This window comes from Micropterus dolomieu, linkage group LG01 (assembly GCF_021292245.1).
Source record: "Micropterus dolomieu isolate WLL.071019.BEF.003 ecotype Adirondacks linkage group LG01, ASM2129224v1, whole genome shotgun sequence".
NCBI classification, from domain to species: domain Eukaryota; kingdom Metazoa; phylum Chordata; class Actinopteri; order Centrarchiformes; family Centrarchidae; genus Micropterus; species Micropterus dolomieu.
This window is the reverse complement of record NC_060150.1, coordinates 13187329-13214734: the sequence shown is the minus strand read 5'-3', so window position 1 is coordinate 13214734 and position 27406 is coordinate 13187329. Positions and strand designations below refer to the sequence as shown.

Below are 27406 nucleotides of genomic sequence, written 5' to 3'. Positions count from 1 at the left end.
CACTATTTTCAGATTTCTTTACAAACTAAACGATCAATCCATGAATTGATAAAATAATCATTAGTGGCAGTCCTATACAAAAGAGTTAAAGTAGCTCCAACACAACCCAACTCCAACCCAATACAGTGTTAAATTCTGCTTTTACATAAAGGCATGAGTGATAATAATCTAATGATATAATATAGTGTTTTTCCGCATTGAGTACTTTTACTTTTAATACTTTAAGTTAATTTACCTGATTATATTATATATTTTTACTTAAATAACATTTTAAATGCAGTAATTTTATTTCCAAAACAAACGTGTTTTTTTTTAATTGTGTGGTACTAGTACTTTCCTGAATGTTCGAATACCTCCTCCACTACTGATTTATTTTGACTATTTGCAATGAAACTAGCAGACACATTTAACCTCAAAAGCAGCATTGGCTCTTATTTTCTTTGTAAATAAACGAAATGTATTTTAAAAAATTATATTGTGCCACAAGAAGAGATAAACACACACATTTAAAAAAAAACAAAAAACAAAAACTGAGGTGAGGATGCAACTTTAGCAGGACCATAGGAGGACAACATCGCTGATCAACTACAATTCCCATGATGCACTCGGCAGTTACACCCCTAGGAAGTTGAAAAATCCCAAAACTTGGCAAAAAGAAGCTTTGAGCAGCAGATAAAGGTAAGAAATAGATACGCACATGAAGGAAACAGCAAACATTCACGAATATGACATTTATTCGGCACTTTTAGCTAACTTTGCTAACAGCTAACTCGCTGTAGTACACCATGGCGTTTTATTGGATCCACGTGCTGTATGTAATGAGTGTGTGTGCGCGTGTATGTGGCGTGATAACACACTTTGCATCCAGTACAGGGTCAGTCGGCAGGTTGAGAGCAGAGGAGACGCTTCTGAGTTCTGCTGTCCTGAACCGACTGGGCTCCGGCTATTTCCTGCTTATCATATCCACTTTACACACACAGGTGAGTGTCAGAATAGCGTGCTTTATGTGCTAAAGTTCTCAATCATATCAAAGCCATAACTGTTATTATTTTCATGCAAAAGCAGAATAGATGCATTTAACTTGTGCTTAAACAGTTTGTACAGAAAACCGTTACCGTAATAGATGAATTAAATAATTACCTTGTTGAAATTTGGGATTAGACTGCTTCATTACATCATCTCTCTGGTTAAGCTGCAGAATAATTGTGTGTACATATACTGTACACACATTGTAATTGTATGTGCAGACATATTGATGATACATACTGAGAGTTAAATGCTTGTATTAACTTCTGATTTCAAGTTTACTGCAGTAAAGTGTGATTTTTAGTAGCTTATTGATCCTCTAATTTTAGTTAAATGTGCAAGAATGCAGTAATACACAGATGATAAGAAAAGGAACATTTTAAAAGTACAATAAAATTATATAGCATATGTTTCTTTAAGGGATGTTTAAAATAGTGTATTGTCAGACTCATGTGTTTGATTTGCTCTCTGACATGTGAGTCACATGAGCGGAGTGATTTTTCAATCAAAGCCAGTGGTTTGACTAATTATGGAACATGTGCATCCACTGTGCAACACTCGCCCCTTTGTGCTGTGTCTGTTCCCACTAGTGTTCATTCCAGCTATTAAGACGATGTATCTGCACACAGGTCTTTACTATAGAAAAAACCATGCAACTACACAATCCTCAGAGTTCCAAGTCATAGGTTTTAGACCACTGCGGATTGGGATGGTTTGAACTCTGACCCCGGTTTGTTTGAGTTGATGGCATTGGAAGAGTGAACAGAAGTCTTTGCCGTTTCTTTTCGGCTGTTTTCATGTAAGCTTGTGTACAATCTTAGCGATAAAAGTAGAAATTAGGACATTTTTTGCATAAAAGTGAATTTAGTGAGTCTTTTTGTCTTCTAATTTGGGAAGTTCAGGACCACACAAAAAACTCCAAAACCAGCCAAACTATTCAGGTTTTTATCCCAGTGACGAGATTAAATTGATCCAAATGTGTGGCAATATGAGGGACACTGTGATGCTGTATATCATGTTTTCCTTCAGATAAGAACATTGTGAAATGCCCTCAACAGTTAACAGTTAAGTTAATTAACCGTACAGTTAATTATAATTTTAAAAAAAGACTTTAGATGGTTGCAAAAATCATAATCAGAATAAGAGAAGGTCTTTACTTGCTTCAGTATATCTCTCAAATGTGCAAATAATTAAAGAAATACTTTCTTAAAAGAAATAAAAATGCGATCCAGTCATTGCGTTCAGTCAGTGAAACACCCAAAGAGAGCGAGACAGCCAAATTACTACACTGCCAAAATGAGGCTAAGGCGAGTGGTTTACTGTGTAATGGCTTTGTTTTTCCATGCAAATGAGCCCCTGTTTGCAGTTGCCTTGCCTGGTGACCATGCCGTTTAATTGTTGACTTGTGTTTTTGTTCTAGTTGATTGGATCCGTGTTCGCGTGGCATTGTGAGATAATATAAGAGCCCAGGCCTCCAGGAAAGGTCAACGCTTCCTCACAGCTTAGGGAACTCCTTTCGTTATAGGTCAATCTTTGCATGCAATTAAATGGGTACTTTGTGATGAAAAGGCTGTTCTGTCGAATAGCCTTGAAGGAGTGAAGTGGTTGTAATGCTACATGCTGGGGTTTGTCATTTCCTGGTCACTCAGGTACGATGGCAGAGAGGGTGCTGGTGGTTGGCAGTGGTGGACGGGAGCACGTGCTGGCCTGGAAGCTGGCCCAGTCGCCGCAGATTCAGCAAGTCCTTGTGGCCCCGGGTAACGCAGGCACGGCCAGCTGTGGGAAGATCAGCAACTCTGGTAAATACAAACACAAAGTCTCTTTGGTTCAGTGTAAAAAAATAAAAATGAAGAAATAAAAATGAAACAGTTTATTACACCTTGAAGTTTATTACATTTCTATTTATAAAATGTGGTGTATAGTAGAACATTACAAGGTTCAATTAACAGTCCATTAAAATATCAGAGAATTATAAAATGTGCCCATCACAAATTCCCAGAGCCCAAGCTAACATTCAAGTTTCATGTTTGTCTGACCCAACAGTCTAAAACCCAGAGATATTTGTTTGTTGTCCTGGGAGAATACAAAAACTAGTATGAAGTATAGCATAAATCTGTGAATTTCTTGGCTTATTTGCTTAAAATATAACTTAAAGGAATATTTTGATATAATATGAAGCTACAGCCAACAGCTGGTTTGCATAGTTTAGCATAAAGACTGTAAACAGGCAAATGGCTAGCCTAGCTCTGTCCGAAGGTAACAAATCTTGCAACCCAAAATGTTGTTTTTACACTAACAGTTGTTGTTGTTACAGATTAAAAAGGTGTAACATGCTGTTTAGTGGTGCTGGTAAGTGGACTTTGTCACCTTTGGGACAAAGCCGAGCTAGCTGTTTGTCCCTGATTCCAGTCTTTATGCTAAGCTAAGCGTCTCCTGGCACCAGCGGTGTCCATCGTCTTATCTAACTCTGCAACAAAGCGAATAAACAACTTTCCCAGATTGTCAGTTTGTCCCTTTTTTAAACAACAAATAATAACCACTAATTATACTAACCAATGATACGATGAATCATTACTGCACTACAATCATTATTTAAATATATTCTCATATCGAAGAAAGAAGTGATAGCCATAAGTGCCTTTTAAACTCAAAGAGAAATGCAATATAAACATTTTCCTTTTACACCAAACTCCCTCTGGAAAGTTTGAGCTTTATGTTTTAATGAATGTAGCACTAGATACGTTCACATAGATATGTCTGAATTATTGCATTGATTGAATTAATGACATAATTAGCTTTAATAGCATGTCAAATAGGCCATGATGATTAAAGCATCAGGCAGCTGAAGACTGTAAATGAGCCTCTGTCTCGCTGTGTTTTTGTCCGTGCAGAGGTTTCTGTGAGCAACCACACCATCTTGGCTCAGTTCTGTAAGGATCATCATGTGGGGCTGGTTGTAGTGGGCCCTGAGCTGCCACTAGCAGCAGGTAAGTGAGCTACATTACATTAACTCTTTTCTTCATTTTATATTATAGGATTTTATGAGCAAGGGGGTATCTTTCTCCTTAGTCTCTTGCCCTCAACTTTAACGCATCTTCCAGGTATTGTAGACGACCTGACGGCGGCCGGGGTGCCCTGTTTTGGCCCGTCTGCCAAAGCGGCTCAGTTGGAGGCCAGCAAAAGCTTTTCCAAGGCCTTCATGGAGCGCCACGGCATCCCCACCGCCCGCTATGGCTCCTTCATGGACCCCCAGGACGCCTGCAGCTTCATCCGCACGTCAGTACAGTAGACAGACACGACGCTTCTATCTGTGGAAGAGTGTATTTTATGGTCATAGATGGATAGATAAAAATAAATACATGATTAAAAAGAATTATGCACCACAATGGCCAATTTCACATACATTTCAAAAATATCTTCGAATACAACAATAAAATACCAGTGCAGTTATTTCACATTAAAAAGACTGATCCAGGATCCCTTTCAGTCTTACATTTTGTTGGGATCACCCTGTCACTGAGAGCGCTCTGCCGAAACACCTCTAAGGCATGAAGTGGCTGCATGTCATTGTTCATAATAACATTCATTTTTCTCAGCATCCTCACCTACACCACCTGCTCGACTCAGTCCTGTGTGATGCCAATGATGGACCTCACCTTTGTAGTCAGTTTATTGTGTCTGTTCCTGTCAGATGGGCGAGCGCCCCCGCCCAGCACACCACACCGAAGAAGAGAGCGCTTATATTTTATAAAGAGACAGTACAATATTTGGTGTGCCACCCCTTTGCCTTTAAAACAGCATCAATTCTGACTTGTCGTCAGGTGTACGAATAAACTATAATGCAAAACAGGTGCTTATGATCATAAATTCAAAATATAGGTTGTAACACAATAATTAACTGACACAAAAACAGCTGTGTAGGAGGAATAAACTGTGTGAGGAAGAGGCAAACTCAGGTGAGGCTGCTGAAGACAGTTTACACGATGCCAAGACTGAGCACGGCAACGAGACACAAGGTAGTTATACTGCATCTGTCTCTGCCAGGCAGAAATGTCAATATTTATCAAATTACTTTGGTAATTGATCATTATAATTTATTAATCAATTAACTATTTTTTGAAAACATTATCCTTTTTAAAGCTAATTAATAAATGAGGTAATAAGCAGAGGGGGAAAGTGCTAAACTCCAAACTGAAGTGTATTGTTTTATGGCAAGAAAATAACTTTTTGACGTTTTGATTTTCAGCAGGAAAGTTTTGGAGCCATTAAACACAACTTCCTCCATAATAGAAAATGAAATCTTTTGTTTCTCAGATGGTTTCATGAGCTAATGAACTAAAATGTGATGATTTCTTACAAGAGTGCCCTCAAAGAAGTCACAGAAACCGATCCGCCATAAACAGAGTTGTAACTTTTACAGACAAAGCAGAGGAAAAAAGCTTTTATACTGAGAGAAAGTCATTTCTTTGGTCATATAAACCATCTTGGGCAGAACAACAGCTGCCACATTCTGTCAGCCTTCATCCATATGGATCCCAAACACATTCCCAAACAATACTGTGTTCTGCAAATGTTAAATGGTCCACAAAAAAACCAACATATTATGGTCCATATCGGCGATGCGACATCTGTTCCAGATGTGTTTTCTGTAGATTAAGCTTACTGCATATTACTGACGTTCATTTTACTGTTTTGGGCTCTCCAGGGCCGACTTTCCAGCATTGGTAGTAAAGGCCAGCGGGCTGGCAGCAGGGAAGGGAGTCATTGTGGCAAAAGACCAGGACGAGGCCTGTCAGGCTGTGATGGACATCATGAAGGTATGGGACTATTGGACGTGTGTGTGTGTGTGTGATTGTTGATCCTTGGTCATTAAATTGGCAAGAGGGGAAAGAAAATGCCTTGCAGTGTTTAGCTGAAATGTTTGGTTCATCATTCAACCACACATTAAGATATGGCAGCTGACCACAGATCAGTCCCACTAGAGACACCGTCTGGACAGCCAGTATGTTTCTAGGCTCAAACTGTATTTAAGTTTCTCCCAACCAGTCTGTGGATTCAAACCAACCACTCTCTTTTGTTGGCTGGAGTTTAGACATAATAACTCAATTCTGCACTGAATATTATTTTCTAGCCAACAATTCATTTTATTTATTTATTATTTTTGTAGTCTCCTAAAATAAAATAAAATATGTGCTGTGCTGCAGCCTCAGGGCTCGAGTTACCTGGTTGGTCAGTGGAATAAAATCTGCCTGAGTCTCAGATGTTGGGGAGATGTGTTCGGCTCTTTAAGGATTTTTCCAGATTTTTTATTTTAGTTTCTTGATCAAAAGTAAAACTGTGTGTTGCAGGACAGGGCCTTTGGGTCTGCCGGGGAGACTGTGGTGGTTGAAGAGATGCTTGAGGGAGAGGAAGTGTCTGTGAGTAGAACATTTTTAATGAGATCCATAACAGAATTGAACCACTTTACCTTAAGGTGTGCGTTAACAGAAGATTGACAGAGCGTTAATCCTCCTTCACCTCGTCTTGTAGTGTCTGTGTTTCAGCGATGGCTCCTCGGTGTCTCCGATGCCTCCAGCACAGGATCACAAGCGGCTGCAGGATGGCGACCTGGGGCCAAACACTGGCGGCATGGGGGCCTACTGCCCCACGCCTCAGGTACACACTTCCTCTTCCTCCCAGACTAGTTCTCTTCTAAGTTTTGTTGGAGACCATATTTTTTTTTAGGATTATAGGAACAGTCCACATGTGTCTGCTCGTGACTATGCCGTTGTCTCTCAATCCTGTGCAGGTGAGCCAGGAGATGCTGCAGCAGATCAGAGAGACAGTCCTTCAGAAGACTGTGGACGGGATGAGGGAGGAGGGTGCTCCTTATGTGGGCGAGTGTTCCCTCTCTACTGGAGTCAGATGGCTCCCCTGCATCTGTTTTTATGTTTGCAATGAGTTTCTGGCTTCCGATTTATGAGCCTGAGACTTATCACAGAATTTCTCTTTTCTTATTTTCCAGGCGTGCTGTATGCAGGGCTGATGTTGACCAAGCAGGGGCCGAAAGTCCTTGAGTTCAACTGTCGGTTTGGAGACCCCGAGTGTCAGGTGGGTTCCTTTTCAACTGTCATCTGTCCCTGCATCTTCTCATAAGGTAAAAACTAATTATCTGCTGTCACTCTCGCAGGTGCTACTGCCACTCCTGAAGAGCGACCTGTATGAAGTGATCTTGAACACCATGAATGGCAAACTGGCCTCCAGTGCCCCCATGTGGCACCAGGACAGCTCTGCAGTCACTGTGGTCATGGCCAGCGCTGGTTACCCGGGCTCCTACAAGAAAGGAGTGGAGATCACAGGTACACATGATGCTGCAGCGCAGGGTTAGCCATTAGAGATAAATGAACTTTTTTAAGCTTTAATCATTAGGCCTTGACTTTATAGTAGAAGGGAGTCCTGTTTGAACGGTCTTAAATCCTGCAACTGCCCTTTGACACTGTCTGCCAGGCTGAATTAAAATATATAACCCAATACAAATAAAACTTTTGGAAAGGCCTGGTTTCTTTATTTCTTCTAGATGTGCATTTTTGTTTCCTTGGGAAAAAGTAGAAGCAGAAATGCAATCTATAATTAAATGTTTAGAATGTAAAATATCCATATTTGCAAACATTTGTTTCATCTTGATTTTCAGTATGAATAGGCCTATATAGAATTGAAAAATTACAATCAAAATATGAAAGATACTATAACAACAAATGGCAGCAAGATATTATAATAATAGGCTCATTATCAAAATATGTAATATTATAATATAATATATACTTTTGATATATTGAACTTTTTATGTAGCCTATGTATGTAGCACATATAGTCATGTATGCATTCATTCATTCATGGATTCATTTGTCTAGGATTTGAACATTTTTGACTTTGACCCATCAGAAAAGACTGGTGAACAGCAATTCAAGAGGGGGCACAGAATTAATGAGCTGAAGGCTACACCTATACTTTACCAGCTTTCACTGTGAAGAACTAGGGGAAAAACCTAAGAAGATACCATAAGAATAATTTTACAGTTGTTATAATCATATATCATCTTGTGCTGAAAAGACACCTCTGTTGATCCTCAGGCTTGTCTCAAGTTCAGGACATGGGGCTGCAGGTTTTCCACGCTGGCACCGCCCTGAAGGAAGGAGGTGTGGTGTCCAGCGGCGGGCGGGTCCTGACTGTTACAGCAGTCAGGCCGTCCCTGGACTTGGCCCTGCAGGTGGCCAATCAGGGCGTGGCGGCCGTGGGCTTCCCGGGCGCCGTGTACCGCCGCGACATCGGCCACCGGGCCATCACCCACCTGAACCAACACAGGTGTGTGTGAAAGTAGTACAAGATAAAAACACTAGAACATTCCTTGTTTTTTTGAATTGTGTTTGTACCCATTACTTTTTTGTAGTTTTTTAAAGTTTATTTCTGTACTGTATATCTAAATGAATAATAAACTTCACTTTGGATGTACCTGTGTCCCAGTATTTATTTAAATTACCAAGCAAATCATTATATTTGCACATACACTTAACATCTCTTAATCCACAAGCGGAAACCTGCTGATTTTAACACTTTGAAGCCTCCCTCTTAAGACGTATTGTAGCTTCAGCTGTAGACAGGTGTGATATAACACTGAGAATAACCGTCACAGCTCATCAGTTGAGTGACCGGTACTTCACTGTGTCTCTGACAGAGGTCTGACCTATAAGGACAGCGGTGTGGACATCGCTGCAGGCAACAAGCTGGTGGACATGATCAAGCCTCTGGCCAAGGCAACTTCCCGCGCTGGTAACTTCTTTCTTGTGTACAAAAACTAAAGACAGAGCGAGAAAATACTTTCTAGTACATCTAGATAATAATTAGATGCTTGTATCTTTCAGCGATAAATGTCATGTCAAACAACTGTGTTTTTGATTGTTTGTATTAGGGCTTCTGAACTTACCTCAAACACTTTAAATTAGAACAGATGAAACAGTAACCATGACTGTAATTGTTTTTGGTTTTCACCAGGGTGCAACGCAGAGCTGGGAGGCTTTGCTGGGCTGTTTGACCTGAAGGCAGCAGGTTTTGTGGACCCGATCCTGGTATCTGGGACGGACGGAGTGGGGACCAAACTGAAGGTGGGACCTTAATTTCTTCATCCCCCTTTTTTTGGAGGACAATATGGCAGATCTCTAGCAATGTTCATGATCACTGTTTGATGTGAGCCATACATTGAGAATATGTGTCACCCTTTGTAAAAGTCCTGGAAAAAATGAGAATCAAATGAAGGCACTAAAACATCGACTCACTCCAAATTGGCTTTGAAAGATGTGAGATCGGCCAAGAAATTGCTATTTAAAATTGGGTCCATATTTGGCTCAGAACTAATGAAGCAGCGAGGGATATATGCTTATCTGTAGACGGATTCAAAGGCTTAGACTCAGGCTGCTTAAAACCCCTGAACAGAGAGACAGATTTCATTAATTTTAAGTGTGAAAAGATCCAGGATTATTTCATGTACACTAGGAAGCATGTTCAGCGACTCCAGAGTGCATTTTTTGAATTTTGCACTTCAGTTTTTAATTCGTCGAGGTGCTGAAACGTCCCTCAGATGATCATACCTGACAATTGAATTTCAAATATCCAGCAAAATATCAATCTCTTCTCTGTTGCAGCCCCCATTGTGTCGTAAAACTAATCATTGTATTTAACAGAAGTCTTTTCTCATGCAGCTTTAATGTTCACCAGTTTAATTTGTCATCAGATTGCGCAGGCGTGCGGCCAGCATGGCGGCCTGGGTCAGGACCTGGTGGCCATGTGCGTGAATGATGTGCTGGCTCAGGGCGCCGAGCCACTCTTCTTCCTTGACTACTTCTCGTGCGGCAGCCTGGATGTGGATGTGGCCGCCACGGTGGTTGGCGGCATCGCTAAGGCCTGCGAGATGGCCGGCTGCGCTCTGCTGGGTGAGACAGAGATATATACGAGATGAATAGTGTGTTTATTTGTATTTTGGCTTCTCTACTCAGAAAGAGGTCTTGTATTACCTCCTGTGATCTAGACTTCCCTTCTTGATGCCATATTTTATCTTTTTGTGTCCCATGTCCAGGTGGCGAGACAGCAGAAATGCCCGGTGTCTACGCTCCAGGAGAGTACGACCTGGCCGGGTTCTGCGTTGGAGCTGCGGAGCGTGGAGCCCTGCTGCCCAGGCTGGGGGACATCGCCGAGGGGGACCTGCTGATCGGGATGGCCTCCTCTGGGGTCCACAGCAACGGCTTCAGCCTGGTCCGCAAAGTCCTGGAGAGGGCCACCCTCAGCTACAGCTCCCCTGCTCCTTTTGGCAAGTCAGGACAGACTGTCGGTGAGTATTTGTTGATGGGAAATTATTGTATGTACAGAAAGAATATGCTTAACAAGAAGAGTTTTCTATTTTGAGCTACGCTAGCAGACATTCATGCAAAACTGACATTCGCATCAGCCTCAGCTGTACTTTGGGTAATCAGCAAATGTCGGCATGCTAATGCCCTAAGAACATATTAACCATTCCTGCATAACATCAGCATGATACCTGTCACCACAAGGTTATTTAAAAAATGTATCTAGCTTGCTAACAAGCTAAACTAAGTATTGCTAATCATAAATAAACTAAACTAACATTACACCTGCTAAACATAATGAACAAAAGACGAGGCTTAACATCAACATGTTAGGACTGAATATTAGCATTTAGTTCAAAGCACTGCTTAGGAACAGCATGTCTGTAGACTGTTAGTAGTCTTGTTTGAACGTATTTTGCATAGACATTCCCAAACAACCAGTAGCCTCAGTAGTTGTTTTGTTGGTGTGTTTTTGTTTTTTTAAATAGGATCCATGAACTCTGGCGCTTCTTGCCACATAGTGTCTTAATTTCTTTAATTTACCTTGCTTCATCATCTGCTTTTTGCCAAAAAGTCAGTTTTTGCCGAAAAGTAACCATGAAATTAAGAACAATAATTCATCATTTTTCATTTTTTAACATAAATGTCAAATAGTTCCTAGTTCCAGCTTCTCAAATGTGATTTAAGCCGAATATATTTTATTAATATTGCTCAATGATGATGATGGACGTCATCTTGGGCTGTGGAACATTGGAACAGGAATTTTCACTATTTTGACATTTTAAAGAACAAACAGTTACATGCGAAATAATCAGCAGATGAATCAAAAGAAAATAATAAACCCTTGATGCCCACCATTTGACTGTAACTGTGGCGAGGTAACTGTCTTCCAGGCGAGGTTTTGCTGACGCCAACAAAGATCTACAGTCGTCTGCTGCTGCCAATCCTTCGCAGCGGTGCTGTCAAAGCCTACGCTCACATCACAGGGGGCGGACTCCTGGAGAACATCCCTCGGGTGCTGCCCCAGGAGCTGGCAGTCGATTTAGGTGAGATGAAAGCACACGGACACTTCATCTTCAAATGCAACACAAGCATTTAAAGATGTTTGCATCAGCAATCTGGAAAGGTGGCGCGCCTCTGGATGAAGCTGCATTTGCTGTGCAATGCTGTGGTTACCTAGTGTGAGGGAGAGAAACGGGAATGAAGACAGTTTCCTGTATAAACAGATTTATAGTTGCATGACCCATGTGCACATTGAAGTCAACGCAAATGTAAACATGAATAAACAGCCCTGTTTTAATATTCACAGTTCCCCTCCCCTTGTTTTAGCGTAGAGGTCACTTTGTGGTTGTTAAATAAGACCGCAGCCCTGTCTCATTAATATTTACACTTGGTGTTTGCATGATGCAGATGCCTCTCGATGGAGCATCCCCCCAGTGTTCTCCTGGCTCCACAAGGAGGGGGGTCTGAGCGAGGAGGAGATGGCCCGCACCTTCAACTGCGGCCTGGGGGCAGTGCTGGTGGTTTCCCCCCTGGATGCTCAGAGGGTCCTGCGCCAACTTCAAGCCCATGAAGATACCTGGATCGTGGGTTCACTGGTCTACAAGCAGCCTGGTGAGACACTGAAACACTGATACTTTTTATGGAATACAGCACAGTGAAATATAGCTGGAAAGAAAAGGCGGTAAATAGATAATCCCAGATTTATATAATTCTTTATGGAGTGGAAATAAAATTGTGAAAATGATTTTGTTTTTGAGCAGGGGCAGAACCTGTAGCAGTCCGCAATCTGAAACACAGCCTGCTGAATGCAGGACCTGAGTCGTGTGGAGAGTTGGGTGTCAAGCAGAATGGTGGTTGCCATGGCGACAGCAGCACTCCACGCAAGAGGACCAGAGTAGCTGTTCTTATCTCTGGCACGGGTGGGTTTTTTAAAATTTATTTTAAAATAAGAATTTCAGTTGGGAGTGTCTCTTACGTCCATGAAAAGAATAATTCAACATTCTGGGAAAGATGAGTATCAGCTTTCTTGCCAAGAGTTAGATTAAAAGATTGATACCATTCTCATTTCTGCACAGTAACTGGTAGCTTCCTGGAGTCCCAGCTGGCTGCATTACAATCGGTCCCGGCCAAGATAGTCCAATAGTCTTTATTTGTTTTTTGTACGCTTCAGTTTCTGCACAGATTAAACAAACAAGACATAACATGTTGAGCTTTAGTGTTCCTTGTAAACAGAGCCAGACCAGCTGTTTGCCCCTTTCCGGTCTTTATGCTAAGCTAAACGGCTGCTGGCTCCAGCTACATATTTCCCGTACATGAGTGGTATCAATCTTCTCATTTCTCCGCAAGAAAGCCAGTAAGCCCAAACTGTTGAACTATTACTTACAAGAGTTTTACTAAGGAGTTCCTTGTTTTTTTCTCTTATGACCGGTCTTAAACATCCTTTGGTGTGTCTGTCGCAGGCACCAACCTGCAGGCGCTGATCGAACAGGCCAAGCGTCCATCCAGCTCTGCAGAGATTGTGGTGGTCATCTCCAACAGACCTGCAGTTCAGGGACTGAAGAGAGCATCGCTGGCTGGGATCCAGACACGGGTAAAAATAATATATATAAAAAATAAGAATGATTTAGTTTGTTGGTATTACACTATTTGAAAAGCCTAACTAGTGCAGTGATGATAAAGCAAAGCAGAGTGGTCTTTTTTTTCCAGGTTTTAATTGAAAGTTTGTAGTTGGCACCTGTTGAAAGAACATGGAAGTTGAGCCACGAGGATACAAAAGCATGCATGACATCCACTCCTGTTTTTACCATCCATCCACCGCCACCAAATATATGGCCAAAATTACAGTTTACAGTTATTAGTTTTGAATTTGCTGAGATTAAACCAGAAGCATAATGGACACATCACAAGCATTTAATCAAAGTAAATAAACATTGAGAACCAAAAGGATTAGGCTGTATAAATGGAGAACAAATCTTTACTGAATAAAAAGCCTAAGTGTGTGTGGACCAGGTGGTGGACCACAAACTGTACGGGAGCCGAGCAGAGTTTGACGGCACCATTGATCGCGTGCTGGAAGAATTTGGGGTGGAGCTGGTATGCCTGGCTGGATTCATGAGGATCCTCACGGGAACTTTTGTCAAGAAATGGAACGGTGTGAAACAGCTGTCTGGACAAAGTTTGCATCATTATATATGATGATCGGGTGGGCCTTTTTGAAATGTGTGCTTGTCTGTTGTTGTCGTCACAGGAAAGCTACTGAACATCCATCCATCCCTGCTGCCCTCCTTCAAGGGTGTGAATGCCCAGATGCAGGCTCTTCAGGCTGGGGTGCGGGTTTCTGGCTGCACAGTCCACTTTGTAGTGGTGAGTATGACATAATATGGGAATAGCACACATCAAACGAAGAGCTGAACGAGTTTGGTTTACTGTGTTTTAGGAAGAGGTGGATGCAGGAGCCATCATCACGCAGGAGGTAGTGCCCGTGCTGGGCAGCGACACAGAAGAGAGTCTGTCCCACAGAATTAGAGAGGCTGAGCACCGAGCCTTCCCCGCCGCTCTGGAGCTGGTGGCCAGCGGCGCGGTTAGGCTCGGAGAGGACGGACACATCATCTGGAAGTCGAACTCGCAGAATTAAAAGAACACAAATCCAGCTCACCTTCACATTATTGCTCATTAAACAGCATTAACAGTTTACTCCTGTTACTTAACACTGGTTTTATTATAGAAAACATTAACAAAAATCAAGATATTCACTTTACCACTTTTACCACTACCCCAAACTTTCCTTATTTTTAGGTTGTCAGGTCCATTTAGTAGATTCCTTCATGGCATGAGATACATAGACAAAAAATTTGTGTAAAGAAGCATCGTACTTGAAACAAAAAAACACATTCCAATTTTATCTTCTGAGAAATGTTAGTTGCACTAGAGTTGACCTATAACTCATGGAGGTCCTACATGCCGTACTTGTAATGCTGTCCAGATGTATGTTAGTATAATTAGGGATTTTTGTCTGTATAGCTGAAACTTCATTATTAAACCTGCCTGGGTGAATGCAAGGAGTCATGTTGTGGCAATTCTGTTTTTATTAATGTAGAAATACTCTTATCAGTCCACCAAAGTTCTTGTAATCCTTTTTCAGCGGGTTTCATAGTAGCAGTTCCATGTTTGTCAGCGCCTATGGAAGCGCAGAACGGACAGCCTCTCATTTCCAGCTCTTGTAGACAAGCACGATTCTCCCCTCAAACCACATTTGCCCAGTAAACAGATGATCTCCTCTGGTAAGAAAAAATTAAAATGACAACTCCTTATCCAGACAGACTGAATGTTTTCCTGCACTCCAAAGAATCTCAAGGGGCATCAGTAAACTCACCCGGATCGTTCTCAGCGATGGTGATGAGGTAAAATAACCCTTTACTGGAGAGCAACTGTGCTACCACAGGCAGGAATCTGTCGGTCACCTCGCGCCCTCGCTCACCGCCGGCCCAGGCAGCCTCTATACCCCTGCTGCCAACCTGGAAGAAAAGCACACACTGTTAATAATACGCACTTGGTCTCTGAAATGAAGATAAAGTGCTGTGCGGAGCTCAACCACCTCTTCTGAAGGGGTGACCACATAGGGAGGGTTGAAGAGAAGGACATCGACTTTCCCGCTGAGGCGAGGCAGAAGACACTCCACCTGAAAGGAAAACAGCCCTTAGATATGAGTTTGTGTACATGCTTCTTAAAGAATTCATAAAGCATGTGCATACCTGAAATGTGAATAAAAGCTCACCAGGGATGTGATGACAGGCTGCAGTGACACTTTGTTACAGGATGCTGTCTTTGCTGTGCACTGTGCTGCAGCAGGATTCACATCAGTGCAACTGAAAGAGAAACACGTATGTATTTAAGATTAACGTTAGACTATGACAAGTGTTTTGTCTTTTTTGATTGGTTGCACATGGGGGAAAGTTTGCTTTTCATAAGTGAGTCGCTCACAGGTACAGAGCTGAGGGTCCAACCACTGATGCCAGAAATGCAGACACCACTCCTGAGCCACTGCCCACCTCCAAACACACACATGGGCTACAAACAGCAGAGAAATACCCGGTTTAAAGATTTACAAGGCATATCAAGGTGAACTAAAGGAAATATGTGACGCACTTTAGGTACAACAGGCGAGCCCTGCCTCACCTCATCAGCTGCAGCCTCTCCGCATCTTTCTCCAGAGCGTCAATCAAAAGAAAAGAGTCCTCCGCCGGCTCGTAAACATCCCGGAAGTCTCCTCGTCCAGCGTGGGAGTAAAGTGGCGTGGGATAACTTGTGCACATGTTCACTTCACAGCTGCAGGATATCACTCATTAGTATTAACTAGCCGCCTGCACGTGCTCCCGGCTTGTCACCAGTGCTGATTTTTAACGCTCGAGTCAGGTTTCCCCCAAAATACCGCTAATATTCAGCACAAAAACTGCATTTTTGCTACCGTGGACAGCGCATTCACATTCCACTTCCGTATAAACGACTTACGTCAACATGACGTAACTTAACCCCTTCTCCGTCAACCAGACTTTTGAATTTTAAGTACATACGTTTGCAAACTGTAATAGTCATGTGGTGTCTGAACAATAATGCTGCGATGATGTGTTGAGAAGAAACCCGCTTGACACTGTTCTTGATCATAAAAATTTATTACATCAAGGAGTTCAGCATCAATCAATAACAAGCTCTGCAGCAGCTTGGAGAGTGACCCAGCCCGATGGCCACTCTGTCTCTCTGTACATCAAACATAGCTTCTATAGGATATGTTTAGGTATCTGTTAGGTACCATAGCAGGGTTTGAGTCTGCAAAATAAAAGGTCAAACCCATAGAAGGGCACAGTACTATTCTGAGGTAACAAAACAAATTCTATAGAAGGGTTCAGTCCCTACATAACCACCAATCACTGCTCTCCCATAGAAGGTCACTGACCCTCTGTCCTGCTGCTACAGTGCTATTTTGAACTGTTATGAGTCAAATGCACAAATATTGGATACCACAGTCATTATGCAGCAGAACGACGCACGTCAGTTATTTTAATATAGATTATTAGATTACAATAATGATGCATAAACTTGCAGCAGGATATTTATTAAATGTATTTATCCTATTAGTCGTAATGTACTCAGAGGAGTTCACTGTTTATGCAAGTGTTGAAGAACACAAAGAGTTGAGTCTTACTGAAAAAAGAATCATAGAGACAATTATTTGCCCGTTTAATGTGTGCAACTATTTATATTTTTTGAGTTTTCAGCACTAAGATGAAATAAGTAATAAGTTATGGTCCTTGATTTTTCAAATGTTCAAATGTTATGCAATCCAAATGAAAATCACAACCAACTCTCAATGGTAACTTTAACTACATTAGTTTTTACAATGGAGATAAACCACATGGATCCATCCTGTGATTTTCAAAGAGTTCTCGTCTGTAATGTGAATAATAAATACAACAACAAAACAACCTGATTCTAAGTCTGTGTGTAGCTCAGTGAGAGAAGAACAGGGTTCTCATATCTAAGGTTGCTGACCTGTCTTCTGATTTTTCAAGTTTTCCTCATCAGTAACATGGTGAAATAAATGTGAACAATAAATACAACAAACTCTGTGTGTCGTACACCACACACACCACACAGTGTTATTTAGTGGTTTGATAAGGCCTTTAAGATTCTACAGTGTTTTCATAACTGAGATTATATAAATTATAAATTGTTGTTTCCTTGCAAGTGGCAATAAGCTGTGAAAATGAAACAATCAGCTACAATAATGGAGAGAAATGGTCTGCTGGCTTCATTAATGCCAATTTAGCCACCAGGCTCTGCAACACCATGAGCAGATTAGTGACCACTTAATACACCTTCAAGTTGAAAACACAAGGACTGCTGGCTCAATAACACATATTTTCCTCATCAGTAATGTGGGAAATAAATTTGAACAATAAATACAACAACAGAACAGTAGCTCTATGTGCAGCTCTGTGTGCAGCTCTGTGACCACAGGTATAGATCACATTATTAAGTCTTCTCCTTGGACTAGGAGAGGAAGCTGCATACTTAAGGAGGTCAGTGTAGTAGGTATCAGTAAAAAGCACTCAAAATTCAGATCACTCATACTGTTCTTACTAAAACAAATTTAAATTAATTTCAAAATGTGAAATTTGTATAGGCCTATTCTGTAAATAGCTTTTTAATGTTTATTGTTTATTTTCATTTTTGTCCTATCTTTCTAAATTATGTTTCATTTTTTCACTGTTTCTGAAACTGCTGCAACATGCAAATATTCCCAGTGCAGGATCAGTAAACTCTTATTTTATTTGAATCATGTCAGGTTCATAAACAATGTCCATCTTACCATTTCCCCCCTGTTTTAGGTGCACACATTTGCATATTTATATTATATATTTATAATATATCTTTAATATAATATTAAATATTCTAAACAATTCAAGTTTGGGCTGTCAGGTTACTTTTGAAACTGAATATTTAAAATAAAAAATGTATTACATTTTTTTTTAAAGATAAAGGACAAAAGATGTCTGCAGTTACACATTAACAAGGTCACAGTCATGTTTATTAAATACAAGTGTAACACAAAAAATCTAGCTTGTATTGTTGTGTTACTTTTGTCCCAGCTGACGGGATCGAAAGTAACAATGTGCCACTTATGTTTAAAGTGAAATTATACGGAAGTCGTTCTACATTTGAACAAAATACCACCTGATATTGATAGACCACACCTGTGAGTTAGTGACCACAGCAAAAATATATCTCTGTCTGAAACATTATCTTTTCAAATCAGGTTTTTCTGAAAAATGTTACTTTTGCCCCCGCTCTCCCCTACAGGTTAGAATCACATACGAGCTCCAACAATAGATATTCACAACGTATGCAAATATCCAATCAGTAATCAATAAAAAGTAGAAGTAATAAATAAATAAATAAATAAATAAAAAGTAGCAGCGGTAATATTACAAAATAGTTTATCTCCAGGCGGCGCCTGGTGTAATGCAGCAAATGCATCTTTAAGTAAAAGACCCCAGCTGGGAGGAGGGTTTTTTTCCCCATAAGCCCCATCTTACAGGTCTTTCAGGAGTAGAGGAGGACACAGCTCCCCTCCTCATCCACTTCAGTGGGAATTATGCTCCAGGTGCCGGGGTATCATGGGCACCGAACCGGGACTGCCGCAGTGCAGCAGGTGCTTTACAAAATGCGAGCGATGCTGCTTCTCCACCGGCTCCCTTTGCATTTGAACCTCTCTGACAGCTTTTCAGTCCACTGCTGAGGAGGTCTGCCTTTGAAACAGAAAACACAAAAGAGAGGGAGAGAGGGAGGACTAAACCAGCGATCACAGGTTCTTAGACATTCATGGCATCTGACCCCACCACTGCAACACCAAGTCAAACACACTCACAAGGCTTCTCTGACAGCTTACCAACAACTCTGAAACTAACATGCAAAACTTTGAGAAAAAACAATGACCCAGTAAATCTCTTTTTTTAACCAAGTGGTCACTCAATTTAAAATATATATATATACATAAATTTACACATGTTAATGCTTAAATATCCTGAAACATTAAACACAGCAGCTGGAAATACTGAGAAACATATTTACCTCAGAGCTCCAGCACAGAGAAGAAGTTCTCTCAGTTTATCTCTAGAACGTTCCTCTTCCTCCAAGATGTCGTCTGTTAAAGCCGCATATCTACAAGTGTCAGACAAATAAAGCACCCGTTTTAACAAGCAACACAACTGACAATTACAGTTAAAATCATACATTTCACAGAATTTATATTTATAATGAGCATTAACACTGGGAAGTGGAGATCTGCATAATGTTTATGAATAAAATGACAAAGATGCAGGATTTGCAGTCCACATGCAGCAATCCAGACAATAAAATGTAAAAAAAACAAACAAACAAAAAAACCTAATCATTAGAATAGAAAAGATATTTGCTCTGATAAATTATCTATAATTTCATTTCCATTTATTTTGTCATTAATTTTTCAGATGAAGGGGCAGCGAGGTGGTGCAGTGGTTAGCTCTGTCGCTTCACAGCAAGAAGGTCATGGGTTCAAACGCTGGCCTTTCAGTGGGGAGTTTGCATGTTGTCCACGTGGGTTCTCTCCGGGTGCTCCAGCTTCCTCCCACCATCCAAAGACATGCAGGCTAGGTTAATTGGTGTCTCTCAAATTGTCCTTTTGTGAGTGGTTGTTTGTCTATATGTGGCCCTGCGATGGACTGCCGACCTGTCCAGAATGTACCCCGCCTTTCGCCCAATCTAAGATGGGATTGGCTCCAGCCCCCCCGTGACCCTGTACGGATTAGCGGTTGACGATGGATGGATGGATGGATGAGTCTAAAAGAGTTCCAAAAAAACCTCAATGTTTATTTTTTCTGTTTTAACATTTATTATATTTCTCTGTATTTTATTCCTAATCTGAACCAACCTATGTAAACAGAGCTGAAAAATCTGGGTTTCAATTTAAACAATACTAAAGTAAAAAAATAAATAAAAATGCAGCAATGGCATTTAATATAAAGACCACAGAGAGACTATAAAAACTAATTTTCTAAAGGTTCTAAGTTTCTGATGCTGCTCTAAGGTTACCTCTCTGGCTGTGCTTGTACTGGTTGATGTTGAAGTAACCTTCCGATTCAGCTGTTATTTCATTGCTGAGCAACCAACCCTCCATTTTTTGCACCTTTTACTCAAAGCTTTAGGCTTTTAACACTGTCTGAAACACTTATACCACATTAGACCAGGTCCAGATCAAAAACCACTATACCTATAGCTATTAAATGTGGACTAGATTATTCCAGAGAGGCTAACGTTTCTTTAAAACACAGTTTGTGTGAGGGGGAAGTTAAGCCAAGTGAGAGGATAAGTTGAGCCACAGAGACAACAATGTAATTTTATCTTGCAAATTCAAACGCCATTTTGAATTTGCAAGCTATTTGCAGCTATATCTCCTAGTTGTTTCCTATCAATGTATCGCTTTAAAGTCATCCTGTTTATCGTCATGTACCGTGCCATCTGATGAAACCTCTCCCACTACTCTGTCCAAATCCACCGGAGGAGAGGAATCCTGTCTGTCTTCCATTTAACAAATTATAAATTGTTTTATTTCATTGCAAGTTGCAATAAGTTGTGAAAATGAAACAATCAGCTACAATAATGGAGAGAAATGGTCTGCTGGCTTCATTAAGGCCAATTTAGCCACCAGGCTCTGCAACACCATGAAAATATCAGTGACCACTAAATACACCATCAAGCTGAAAACACAAGGACAGCTAATACTGCTGGCTCATTAATACACATTAAGAAACCATATTGGATTCCAAGAGAATAAAAACCGCTGCTGCTTAAAAAGAGCAACAGCAATTAACTTTTAATCGCAGGTTTATGGAAATGGATTTCCACTTACAGTATGCTTTACATGAAGTTCCCATACTGACTGTGGAACAGTTATTATGAAATATAACAATGGTTCTTTGTTTTGAATTAAAGATTTTAATTATATCAAAATATTTAAAAATATGGCCCAGCTTTAAAAGTGATGGGTCTCCCTGCATGATGAATTGAAGAGCTAGAGCTCAACAACACTATACACCAAAGGGACTTTTAACAATGTGTATTCACTATGTAATGAGATGCCATCGACAGCCTCTACAGTGGCTTCAGATGCAGAATTGATACTTTTCTCTCACACTCTATAGTTAAACATTATAACACATAAGATGAATGAAACACAATAAGTATATTATCTTTCTATTTACACTGCAAAAAGTGAGCTCTCAAAAACAAGGGGGAAATATTACTGTGAAGTGAAATTCTCTAACATAAAAGCCGCCTGGTAAGAAGAAATATATCTTGTCAGACAAAAAACAAGTATATTTTGCCTTCAATTAAGATCATTAATCTTACTTAGATTTTAGTTTATGTAGTGTAGAGATTTTCATTATTTAGGCTTCATTTTTTATTTAGGCAGGATCTCAATTTCTGTACTTTGCAGTGTAAAAATATTTTGCTGTCATAAAAACCAAGTGAATACATAATGTTACGAGGCTTCATTATATACATGTAGAAATGAATTGTATATAATATAGTGGTAATACTACAGTATAAGGGTTAACTCATTGTGTCCTCGTTCCCTTGGTTGGTTTTAAAAACCTCGCGCCACAAGAACAGTTTCTTCCAAAAAGAATCTAGCCTTATCAACAACAGACACTGACTCCCATACCCCCTTAATCCCCAACTACACGTTAACACGTTAACTGTAAGCATCAACACTCCTGACTCAGTGCTATACATTAACCCAAAACATCTGGACTATGATCTTGCACACTGCAAATATTCTCGAAACCTCATACTGTAAATCTTTTGCACATCCCTGCACAAACATTACAGCTCCTTCATTTACATAACAGTCAAACTGTACATATTATTTTGTATACTCTATTTTATATACATTGTCTATATTTTATATTTATGCTTCTTGACATACAGTATTTTTTGTATCTTTCTTTATATTTTCTACTTACTATGTTTATTGTTATGCACCAATATACCAAAGCAAAATTCTTGTATGTTTAAACCTACTGGGCAAAACTGATTCTAATAATATTCAACATTATTTACATTAAAAGATTTAAAGTTAGGATGGTTTGTCTTTTTATAAAACCACTATCACTGTGATCTAATTTAGCTTTAATGACCTGATTCTCTTAGAAACACCAATATTTAATCTAATTTAAACTATTAATAACATTTATTAAAATATACATATCGCTTTGGGATGTTTATTAATACATTAGTTGATTCAAGTGCCAGGTTTATTTGATACAGCCCTTAAAACATACATGGTCATTTCAAGGAATATATCATTATCTAGCCTGTCCAGCATTGGAAGGCACTACTGAATTAAGCTGCAGTGCCATCATCCGAAGCACTAGGGGTCGGTGTTGCACAGGAACATGGCTGCTAACGACGTTGAAAACAGAAGAAATATCGTACCCAGGAAATCTGGCATGACGGTTAATAACACTTTAAAATATTTGTATAGCGTTTACATTTAAGAACTTTTCTGTAAAACATGTTACGGACACGGTGTCTGACCGGCGGTGCCGTTTTTAAGGTAAACACCCTGTTTCAGGCACTAATGAACTACTTTCCGTGTTAGCTAATAGACAGACAGGTCAGCTAGCTGCTTTAGATTAGCCACTTATTTTAGCTGGCAGCACCTGACATTTAGGTTTCCTATTTGTGCATAAGGTTTCTGCATTAAGTTAAGTTACATAACTAGGCCACGTTACCTGCGGGAAACAGCAGCTAATGTTAGCTCATACTAGCTCCTTTCAAACTGGCCAGTCATCCCGGGTTGTGATGTTGCTCACACCAAAGTTCCTCGTAACGTTAATCAGTTGCACTTGCAGGTGTGACAGTATTTACAGAAATAATTTATTGGTCTATTATAATGGGCACATATCCTAAATATAAATAAGGTTGTGATTGAACCTTCTGATATTTAGCTCCAGCATTAAGAGCCATGCATTTACTTGAATAACTAGGTGTTGGACACTGATACCAAAAAACAAACAAAAAAAACCCATTACACAAGTAAGATACCACCGATACCAAAGGTGCGGGTGTAATTGGGAAAACTCAACTGATTTGTACATCTGTGTCTCCTGTCTCTGCAGAGTGTGCCCAGACTGTGTGTGGCCCCAGCCCAGCAACGATGGGCTTCCAACTTACCCATGAACACTGTGGTCCTGTTTAGCCGCAGCAGGAGGGCTGGGTGGTCCAGAGGATGGGCGCTTTCACCAGCTCTTAAAGCCGTAATTCTTTTCAGCCAAGGGTTCAACAACGTTGTGTACAGAGGAGGCTTATCTCTCTCTGTGACCACACTTCAACTATGTAAAGGCTATATAAATTAATGGAGCACTAATACTTGTTTTGTAGATTCTTATAGGGACTGAACTTCTTCTTTCCCGTGCTTGACCAAATTCGTTACGTGCAAAGCCTTAAAGAGACTGTCATAGACATCCTGAACAGTGAGCTGTTTCCCTAGGTGAGATCTTTTCTACTGCATTTAAAAAAAAAACTGCAACTAATGGCATAAACAATTGTGTTTACTATTGGTTCAATTAAACATCTTCATGGCGGAATGAACTGATATTTTCTTGGTCTTTAAATAATGTGACCCTGCAAATAGATTCTTTTTCTGCGACTCTTGATCCTTTAAAAGTTATGTTGATAAGAAGTAGCGATGAAATACTCACTACGCAAGTACTAGCATTTCATTCTGTTACCAATACCTGGTTGGTTATGTAGGGGATCACATTCAGTGAGCTGTGTATAACCCTTTGCTTCACCAGTAATTACTAACTCTGTGTGCTTTACCAGACCAGAAAAATACTATGTGTCAAACAAAACATTTATTTAAATTACTTGCACTTTTTTGCAGTAAGAAACCTTTCCAACATGACTCTAAAAACACAAAACATGTTAAAGTGGCATTCACTGTAACATTGCTATGTAATCATAGCAATGTAAACAAATTAAAGCGACTTACACTAACTGCTGTGCATGGCTAATTGGCTAGTTTGTAAAAATCTGTTGATTTACAAAAATTTGTTAGTAATCAAGTAGCACTGTGTTTTTTCCAGCAGGTGGCGTAGTTAGTTTGATTATTCATGAAATGATGAGTTGTGTGTCTCTCCAGGCTAGTTATGGTGTAGAGGATCCAGACTATGCTGTGACACAGCTAGCACAAACCACAATGCATTCAGAACTGGGCAAACTCACCATGGATAAAGTATTCAGGGTAAGAAACATCTGCACTGCTTGGTGTGTGTTACATTGAAACAAAATGATGATACATGTTAAGTACCTTTAACCCGCTGCCTCTCTGGTGTTCAAGGAAAGGGAATCTCTTAATTCCAACATCATCCATGCCATCAACCAGGCGTCAGACAAGTGGGGAATCCGCTGCCTGCGTTATGAAATCAAAGATTAAAACAGAAATGTTAGAGAATCGATGCAGGTAAGACACACACGAAATAATAACCTGAACGGTTTAACAAGATTTAAAATCAAGCTTGCAGCTAACTTATCCCTATAATTCAGGGGTACTGCATTGAGTAATATACTTTGCAGTACCTTTTCGTTTTCACGTAACCTAAGTAGTAGTATATAAACTTAAAGAAGTTGTTTGTACAGTGATAAATAGTTAATACTGTCACACCCAACCACTGGGTGATTTTAGGATTATTGTGTTTCTCTGGAGTAGAAACATTTGACATCCTTCTTTGTTCTTTGTTTCCTGTGCAGGTGGAGGCTGAGTGCAGGAAGAGAGCCACCATGCTGGCGTCTAAGGCAACACAGGAGGCGGCCATCAACGTCACAGAGGGTCGCAAGCAAGCCCAAATCCTCGCTTCGGAGTGAGAGAAGGCCGAGCAGATAAACAGAGCAGCCGGTTGGTGCATTTTGACCTAAAGAAACTGTTTTACTGGGATTTTCCATTGACTCTGTACACGTATGTAATTGAAGGTCTAGTTAATGTAGGACTTAGGCCGTCATTACACTAAATCCAGAAAGCATTTAATTACGTGCGTGCAGACTGTTACAACACAAGGATCTCATGAGTCAGACTGACAACTTGCAACCGCATTTCATCAAGAGGAATGTTGAAAAAGGAGTTTTAAAACCTCCAATGTACTGTGAATCCAAGACAAATCTACTTTTGTTGTACCCTGTCATGCTGTGTTGTCTCTAGGTGAGGCCCAAGATGAGTTAGCCAAAGCAGAGGCCAAATCCAAGGCCATCCGTCTCCTGTCAGAGGCTCTGGCTGTAGAGGTATAAAGTAGATTTTTTACGGCCTTATTTGTCATTAAAAGTATTACTCCCTGCATTTTATAGTAACCAGAATTTTGGTTGTGTTCTTGACAGAACTGAGGTGCTGCAGCCTCGCCGAGTGTTGCCGAACAAAACATCTCTGCTTTCTCCAGCCTCGCCAAACAGTCCAACACTTCTGCCCACCAACACTGGTGACGTCAGTGGCATGGTCACACAGGTAAACTGTTTTCTGCCCACTAATAAGCTTTGGGACATCTCTAACGATGAATTTCTCCACAAAATATATCACAAATCTTTAAATTAGGGTCATTGTTTAAAACCGCACGTCATTTTTACACTTTAATTATCGCAATATAATTTTCCTCAATATCAATATAAAAAATGTTCAATATATCGTCAATAAATATTTGGTTTAATTCAGAGTCATGAACAAAATTTACTAATCATATTTGGAATTTTTTTTTTTTATCATAATAGTTTTGAATGTTCTCCCTCAGATTTCTTAAGTGATCCACTGTTTGGCATCAAGTGTTTGTCCCATTTTGAGCATGAAGAAAAGTTGAACCACATAATTAACCCTCTGGTTTCTTCAATTTTCAGTCAGGAGCAAAAATCTGCCTTTAAACTTGAAAGAAATAACGATTTGACATTTATCGTGATAATTATCGATATCGAATGATATGAAATGTTTTTATCGTGATAACATTTTTGGCCATATCGCCCAGCCCTACTAGCAAGACATAATGCTGAGATGATTTTGTCACCTTCTAACAGCACCAGGCTACCTGTTTTCCCCTTGTTTCCAGTCTTTAGTCTAAAGTCTCCTGGTCATAGCTTCATTATTATTCATTATTATTTAACAGACACATACGAGAACTATTCCTTTTAAAATCATGGGAAAATAACTAAATTTCTAAATTTGAGGTTTTGTGTTTCTGGAAAGGAAGTTGATTAATTAAACTAATTGTAAAGTTGCTTAGTGATGTGATAAAAATTACATTTCTTTCTCTTTACAAGAGCTTCTTTGAATAGAATTATATTATGACAATGGAAACTACTTGATGACTGCAGGTCCGGTCATATGTTTAGCCACTGTTGTAAATCAGGACTATTAAGCTGTAAGTAACCATAGCAACAATTGTTGAAATTATGTTCACACAACAATGCCAGTTATGTAAGAAGTGTCACGGTATACATATGACGATACTCATGCGTTCTGAAATAAAAACTGGAAATGACTCAACAGAGGAAACGCCACAATACTTTGAGTTGCGTCGTTTTTCTCCTCCACCTCATCCATTATTTTCTTATATATAAACCAAGTAGTCATGAAATATCACTTACTTAACGATTGGTAACACTTTCCATCCCGTTCTGCCCTCAGGCCATGACCAGATACAGCAAGCATACAGACAAAGGAACCCAGTGAAGAGCCTCCAGCTGAGTCAGCATCAGCTCAATAGCAGAGGACGCCACTACTGCTGTAAACTGCAGCAGACACTCAAAAAAAGAGGAAGCAGTTTTCCACAGTTATGGAGTACAATGGCACTGCTTTGTGGACTGTCTGGTGCAAAGGCCACTGTATCTACTGCTGGGCACAGGATGTCAAGTCAGAGGAGCAGCATGACGCCGAGCAAGGACAGCTGGGATAAGGGAGAAACTAAGCGACAGTTAATGTTCCTTGCGTTGTTCAGGTGTTTGTTATCTGAACTAAATCCACTGCTGTGGGTCGGATGTGTGACTGAATATTTCAGGTCTGTTGTCACAGAGTCGCGGCTCATGGTTGAAATATAATTAAATATATTTTCCAAAGCAGTTTGTATATTTTGTTTCATTTTCTATAATGCAGAACTGAAGTAAGTATTGTTTGAGATGTACTTTAAACCTTTATAGCACTTGGTCAATAAAACATCCTTTAAAAGCCTGTAGTTTTAGGAACATACAGTATAATATAATTAATTAGAAATAAATATGTTAATGTTGGGTAAATATGAGCACTAAGAAAAATAGAAAAAATAATTGTCATTAACACTGCATGGTACGGTTTCCCCACTGATGTAACAGTCTTTGCGTTTGTATTACATCACAGAGAAGAGCTCTCCCTTTCCAGTTCAAACCTGTTAAGT

The 27406-nt window shown here is 40.1% G+C and overlaps 2 protein-coding genes, 1 long non-coding RNA gene and 1 pseudogene across 7 annotated transcripts; 2 read left to right on the top strand and 2 right to left on the bottom strand.

Moving 5' to 3' along the window:
* The first annotated feature begins 384 nt into the window (after positions 1-384).
* On the top strand, positions 385-14464 carry gart (phosphoribosylglycinamide formyltransferase). 4 transcript variants are annotated; one of them, XM_046058636.1, is made up of 24 exons: positions 385-678; positions 874-980; positions 2447-2551; positions 2676-2825; positions 3918-4013; positions 4128-4302; positions 5732-5843; positions 6375-6443; positions 6556-6681; positions 6815-6902; positions 7031-7116; positions 7196-7364; positions 8136-8367; positions 8738-8832; positions 9055-9164; positions 9791-9989; positions 10133-10384; positions 11294-11446; positions 11811-12014; positions 12164-12322; positions 12863-12993; positions 13413-13554; positions 13651-13766; positions 13840-14464. In XM_046058636.1, the coding sequence occupies exons 4-24, from the start codon at positions 2681-2683 to the stop codon at positions 14035-14037; spliced, it is 3057 nt and encodes a 1018-aa protein (XP_045914592.1). In that variant the 5' UTR covers positions 385-678; positions 874-980; positions 2447-2551; positions 2676-2680; the 3' UTR covers positions 14038-14464. The 4 variants fall into 4 exon arrangements, with proteins under 4 accessions (XP_045914592.1, XP_045914584.1, XP_045914574.1 ...); XM_046058628.1 differs by having other exon boundaries at positions 869-980; XM_046058618.1 differs by lacking the exon at positions 2447-2551 and having other exon boundaries at positions 386-678.
* Positions 14098-15875, bottom strand: n6amt1 (N-6 adenine-specific DNA methyltransferase 1). The gene is made up of 6 exons (XM_046058647.1): positions 15579-15875; positions 15384-15470; positions 15178-15268; positions 14998-15081; positions 14776-14917; positions 14098-14680 (listed from the first exon to the last, which is right to left on the bottom strand). Exons 1-6 carry the CDS (start codon positions 15713-15715, stop codon positions 14574-14576), a joined length of 648 nt encoding a protein of 215 aa, XP_045914603.1. The 5' UTR covers positions 15716-15875; the 3' UTR covers positions 14098-14573.
* Positions 15876-18380: 2505 nt separating this feature from the next.
* LOC123976417 lies at positions 18381-23230 on the bottom strand. 2 transcript variants are annotated; one of them, XR_006826355.1, is made up of 3 exons: positions 23090-23230; positions 19032-19121; positions 18381-18709 (listed from the first exon to the last, which is right to left on the bottom strand). It is a non-coding gene; the product is annotated as an uncharacterized LOC123976417 (long non-coding RNA). The 2 variants fall into 2 exon arrangements; XR_006826354.1 differs by lacking the exon at positions 23090-23230 and adding an exon at positions 22736-22890.
* Positions 23231-24126: 896 nt separating this feature from the next.
* LOC123976137 lies at positions 24127-26709 on the top strand (annotated as a pseudogene).
* The last annotated feature ends 697 nt before the right edge of the window (positions 26710-27406 follow it).